This window comes from Olea europaea, chromosome 1, assembly GCF_002742605.1.
Source record: "Olea europaea var. sylvestris chromosome 1, O_europaea_v1, whole genome shotgun sequence".
NCBI classification, from domain to species: domain Eukaryota; kingdom Viridiplantae; phylum Streptophyta; class Magnoliopsida; order Lamiales; family Oleaceae; genus Olea; species Olea europaea.
In genome coordinates this window covers 15,274,438-15,280,437 of record NC_036237.1, presented here as the reverse complement: position 1 = coordinate 15,280,437, position 6,000 = coordinate 15,274,438, and the positions used below count along the sequence as shown (strand labels likewise).

At 32.6% G+C, this 6,000-nt stretch overlaps 1 protein-coding gene across 1 annotated transcript; it reads left to right on the top strand.

Annotated features, from left to right (window-relative positions):
* The first annotated feature begins 832 nt into the window (after positions 1-832).
* Positions 833-5,735, top strand: LOC111395386. Its single transcript, XM_023021361.1, has 7 exons — positions 833-1,383; positions 1,752-1,838; positions 1,952-2,173; positions 2,354-2,518; positions 2,882-2,935; positions 3,074-3,220; positions 5,225-5,735. The coding sequence occupies exons 1-7, from the start codon at positions 1,117-1,119 to the stop codon at positions 5,600-5,602; spliced, it is 1,320 nt and encodes a 439-aa protein (XP_022877129.1). The 5' UTR covers positions 833-1,116; the 3' UTR covers positions 5,603-5,735.
* Positions 5,736-6,000: the final 265 nt, after the last annotated feature.

Sequence of the window (6,000 nt, the reverse complement as noted above, 5' to 3'; positions counted from 1 at the left end):
TCCAAAATCATTAACAAAATTTCTTATATTGGAAAACGACAGTTTCAAGAGAAGCCCTTACAAGAAAATCTTACTGAAAATAAAAACATTAATCTATTCAAATAGATGTGTAGTGAAGCATAAATCTACAATCTATTAAAAGATTGACTTCACTATACTTGTGTAGACACATTTACACATAAATCCATCATTATATAACACAACGTGTTTTCTGTGAAACATGATAAGTTAAGTCAATGAGCACCATATTCGTCAAAGAAAAAAGACAATGTCATAAGCTCCACGAATGTTTCGGAAAGGGTCGACTACTGCATTAGCTATTTTGTTGATCAAGCTCGAATCGAAGATCTATGTAAAGTAATTTCATTTTGAAAAATCTACCACCAGTCTTGTATTATTCTAGACCTAAATTACTTTGCCACTGTTGCCGGACTCCAGCTTAGGAGGACTATCATTAGGACAGTTTGTCACTTCTTCTAAAGATTTTAGCAAACGACGAATCCTAGTAAAAAGATAATTTGGAATATATGTAAAAAATTGAGGGGTAAACTAATAATATAAGGGGGCAACTGACATAAAGAATCTAGGGAAGTGAGAAAGAGAAAATACCCAAAGCAAACAAATCTGGAAAACCAGAATCTCTTTGTCTTCGAACCCCAAGTAAAGAATAAAAGAAATCAGTCCTATTTATGGCCCTATAAAATTTGACGCAAAAAGTTAAAGTTTCTTTTAAGAATTTGTAAGTCATTATTACATGTGTTGGTGACAACCCTATATTTATAACCCCACCCGACATGGGCAAAACTCTAAAAATTCCCACAAAATTATTTGTTGTACTTTTGTGCCTAGAAGTTGTGCATTGTCAGAAGAGAAAACTAGAGCATAGAATAGAAGCTTAGGAAGAAGGAAGGTGAAAGTCGGGATTTGATTTTGATGTATTTTCTTGCAGTTTTGAAGATTTGGAAATGGTGAGAATGTAAGGTGGATGGTTTTTCCATCCTTGGGTTTGTCCTTCGGAACTCCATCACACTCTGAATCTGATGAAATAAGAAGTATCACGCTTTATTTTCCGATATTTGCTATGGTCTTGAAGACAGAAGAAGACAAGACAAATGTATGCAAATAGAAACAGTTCTGTTAGAGAAAACAAGACGTATGAATTCCTTAAAAATGGGTTCTAACAGTTGCAAGATTTGTCCAATCATTTCAGTTTTTGTTTGGTTTCTGTTGTTTCTCTTCTGTGTTTGTTCTGCAAAGTCATTGGATTCAGTGAACTTCAATGAAGCCAATCAGAGTTTCCACCCTGGCAAAGAGTTGCACAAGTTGAAAATTATCAGAGCCCATCTCATGAAGATCAATAAGCCTGCTGTTAAGACAATACAGGTACGTTTTTGTACGCAGTACTGAACACAACTGGACACTATGTATTAAAGAAGATTCTAACTTTATTTTCTTCTACCAAGACTTAGTGCTTAATTGGTGGTTGCTCAAAGAATCTAGCTTTCTATTCTTGTTTTTTCACTCTTTCTTGACCTTTTTTTTGTACTATTTATGTCCATTTATTAAGCTCATGTGTTGTAGTTGTAGATTAAAATCAAAATTTTAAGTGGAGTTTGATAAAAATTGATGAAATATGTAGTTGAAAAGTTATGAATCCCATGAAATATTGGGTTAAAATTATTTGTTGATTTTGGCTTGGGACCAAACCTGGTCTGAGTTTAATATTTCTAATCAACTGTTTTCCGATGCAGAGTCCTGATGGTGATCTAATAGATTGTGTATTATCTCATCAACAGCCAGCTTTTGATCATCCTCACTTAAAAGGGCAAAAACCACTGGTAACTAAATTATTTTCGAATGGATTGGACTTGACAAGATTGTTCTGTTCAGTTCCATTAATCGTACCAAACATGTCGTTGAAAGCATTTTCTACATAATCTTGAATTTGTAGGATCCACCAGAAAGGCCAAAGGGGCACAGATCAAGATCTGGGATATTTTTCGAAGAAAATTTTCAGTTATGGAGTCTGTCTGGTGAATCATGTCCCGAAGGAACAGTTCCAATTAGAAGAACAACTGAAAAAGACATTTTGAGGGCTAGTTCATTATCAAGATTCGGAAGAAAACTTCCAAGACAATTTCGAAGGGACACTTCGAGCAATATTGGTCACGAGGTTAGTACTTAAAATTGCACTCTTATTCATTATACTGTCTAGTCTTGTCCAATCTCTACACTAAACAGACTTGCACACGAATGCCGTTTGGAATATAAAAATGTTAACGATTTAAACTTTTAGACGAGGCGATTGTTTCACGTGGTTTTTTAACTATTTGCCTGCATTCTTGATTTGCAGCACGCTGTAGGTTATGTAACTGGAGATGTATATTATGGAGCAAAAGCAAGTATAAATGTGTGGACACCTCAAGTAGAAAATCAGTATGAATTCAGCTTATCACAACTGTGGGTAATTGCCGGTTCATTTGGGGATGATCTCAACACCATTGAAGCTGGTTGGCAGGCATGTTACTAATCTTTTTTGCTCTATATAAATCTTGATTTAGCCAAGTAAATTTTTACAATAATGAAATAATTTTATAGGAGGACATTGGAAAATAAGTTGATGATGCCGAAAAATCATAGTACAACCTATTAATTTATTGATGGCATGTTTAGTACGTTAAATTAAATCGTATTTGATGAAATTAAAAATAAAAATTTCATTGGCCGTCAACTAACTTGTTTTGCTACATTTCAATCGTTGAATGAAATTTGCTCCCTCTTAATCTTGTAAGATATTTTGCGTAATATTGAGTAACAAAAATATCGAAAAAGAATTTTGTAACGTAGGCATAGGTGCTAAGTCGTTAAATTATTTCCACAGGTTAGTCCAGAGCTGTATGGGGACAACTTTCCAAGGTTCTTCACTTACTGGACTGTGAGTTTTATAATTGTTTCTGTTTTTTCTACTAATTAATTCTTCTACTTGATCGTTTCTATATCCATGCCTGCAAAATAATCATTAATCTTCATGATAAATAATTACAATTTTAATTGATTTTTTATTAATTTGCAGAGTGATGCATATCAAGCCACAGGGTGTTACAATTTGCTGTGCTCAGGCTTTGTTCAGACAAACAACAGAATTGCTATTGGGGCAGCAATTTCTCCAACATCCTCGTATAATGGTGGCCAATTTGATATTAGCTTATTAGTATGGAAGGTAAATTCATTACATGCAAAATTATTAACATATTTTAATTTGTAGACATAGTTAATTTTTCTTTTATGTTTTTACTCCAAACAAATAGATCGAGAATAATATATAAACATACATGGAAACTAAACTCGTTCTTTCCAAATAATTCGATTAGTCACATTATTGTGAAAAATGACCATTTTTTTGCCATTTTCTTCGTCTTTCGTGAAACTTTAGGGCGTTAAAGCCCCAAACCCTAATATTTTTACATTCAAATTTTTTTTTGAGATATATCACTAGTAAACTTTAATCTTTTTCACCATTAAGAAGCCTTTTTTTTTCCTTCATTAAAAGCCACTTCAACTTAGTTATATGTTTTAAGCTATCACTAGCCTTCATTCATTTTTTTCCCATTAAAAAGTAATATTATCTTTTCTAGCTCTTTGTTTCATAATTTCTAAACTTTTTTTTTTCCTGGGGTCGGGGTGTATTACAATCTTCCTTCTAAATATTTTATGCACTCAAAAAATTGAAGGTCAACTGTGGTCTTTGTATGATTTGATGCAACTATGCCCCGTTCAGTGGCAAATTTTCACTCCAAAAAATCAATTTTTTTATTGTTTTCACTTTTTTAGCCGTTATTTTTGACTTTTTCACTCACATGTGAGACCCACTTTTATCTCTAACAGTCAAAAAATTAATTCTCATAATCACCATCGAACAGCCCTATCCTTTTATGTCTTAATTCAAAATAATGATGCATTTTGACCACCTACCTTAATTCATTATAGTTATTAGGAAGTTTCTTTATTTAATTAGATAAAGCTATAAGAAATGAGGCGGTAAAGTTTCATGATGCATTTTGACCACCTACTTAATTATACCCACAGCATGTTGGGTTACGGCAAAATGATTAAATTAATTCAATTATTTTGTTTCTGCTTTTCTACTTCTCAAGAGTCTTTTTCTCTTCTTTCAAGCAAAGAAATTTGTGGCCCATCATGCACTTTATCATAATCATCATAACAAAATTCTTCCATGATAATTGCACTATCGGTTTTCAATCTATTATTCCAGCAACAAGTTAGTCTTTAAACATTCGTTTTGTACAATCAATCTCTAAAGACGAAAGCCTTCCAAAACTTGATTGAATCGTCATGTGATGTACTCATAAAAATACGTTTTATTTCAAATTTAGGGATGTTGATCCAATCGAGCCCCTATTTGACAATCATTAAAAATAGTTTTTTGGGAAAATGAGTTTTGTAATGGTAATTTTTTGAAAAATGTGTGACTAAAAAATAGGGAAAAAATTTTGGATTTACATACAAAATATTTTATTGTGAAAATATGTGATTGAAAATAAATTTGTAAAAAATATTATTTAAATGACTTTCAAACGGGGGCTGAGAAACAAAAATTAGCTCCATAAAGCTTGATATGTGAGGGTCTCGTGATGATTTGCGTGGGTTATGTAAAATTTTCGTCATTCGAGGCTAATTGTGCAACAATAATAAAATGATGAGGACTAACTTACTCATTTCTTAAAGCTGGAGACAATCTTGTTAGTTGAACAATAGGTAATTTGTTCCAAATCTTCTTATTATTTACATTTTCAACCTTACATTTTACGTGGTGTCAATTTATTTGGCTCTGTTCGATGAAATTTAACTCATTTATAATTTTTAAGCATATAACAAGATCGATAGCCAATGTTGAGAGTCAAACAGACCAGTAAGTCTAATTTTCTAGCTGCTTGTAATATAATTGGACCATTAATAATGACTAGTCATAATTTCAATTATATTTAGCCCCGTTTGGTAGCAATTTTTTACCTCAAAAAATCAAAATTTTAACCATAATTTTACTATTCCAATCTTCATTTTTTACTTCTTCATTTATAGATAAAACCCACTTTTTTTTTCTAACGATCAAAAAATCAATTCTCGTAATCACTATTGAACAGGCATTTAATTTAAGCATGATGAACATCCATTTTCTTTAATAATATACATTTTTATTTATCAGGATCCAAAGCATGGAAATTGGTGGCTAGAATTCGGGTCTGGAATTTTAGTGGGCTATTGGCCATCTTTTTTATTTACACAGCTTAGAGATAATGCAACTATGGTCCAATTTGGTGGTGAAATTGTCAATAGCAGTCCCTCTGGTTTCCACACATCAACACAAATGGGCAGTGGACATTTTGCAGGAGAAGGGTTTGGAAAATCGGCATATTTTCGAAATTTACAAATAGTAGATTGGGATAACAATTTAGTCCCACTGTCAAATCTTAAAGTTTTGGCTGATCGTCCAAATTGCTACGATATACAAGGGGGAGTTAATGGAGTTTGGGGGAATTACATTTATTATGGAGGGCCTGGAAGAAATTCCAAGTGTCCTTGAAGACAAACATACATGGTAAAATGAATGAATTTTTATTTTTTTTAAATATCTTTTAGGGTTCTTTCGAAGTCTATCTCATGGTTGTTACTTGATTTTGATTATACTTTTCATATTTTTTTCCCGATCGTACAAGCGATCCATTAAATTTTACCTCATTTAAGAAGCAATGTAAATTGGTAAATCTCAAAAGTGAATATGGTACTTTTTGTGGAAAGCTCACTTTACCATGGAGACTCCACCACTTCATCATCGTAGAACCTCCCGGTCATGCATAAGTGGAGCTCACACTTGGATCTTCCACACATGGTAGATTCAATGTCATGCATCCACATTGCTCTAACACTACATTTGGAGACGGGTTTGAATTCAAAATGAGTAATGTGATCATAACTATGTTC

Coding starts and splice junctions, on each gene's coding strand:
- LOC111395386 (XM_023021361.1), top strand. CDS start 1,117: ATGCAAATAGAAACAGTTCTGTTAGAGAAAACAAGACGTATGAATTCC. Junction 1,839..1,951: donor TAAAAGGGCAAAAACCACTG/GTAACTAAATTA, acceptor TTGAATTTGTAG/GATCCACCAGAAAGGCCAAA. Junction 3,221..5,224: donor TTAGCTTATTAGTATGGAAG/GTAAATTCATTA, acceptor TTTATTTATCAG/GATCCAAAGCATGGAAATTG.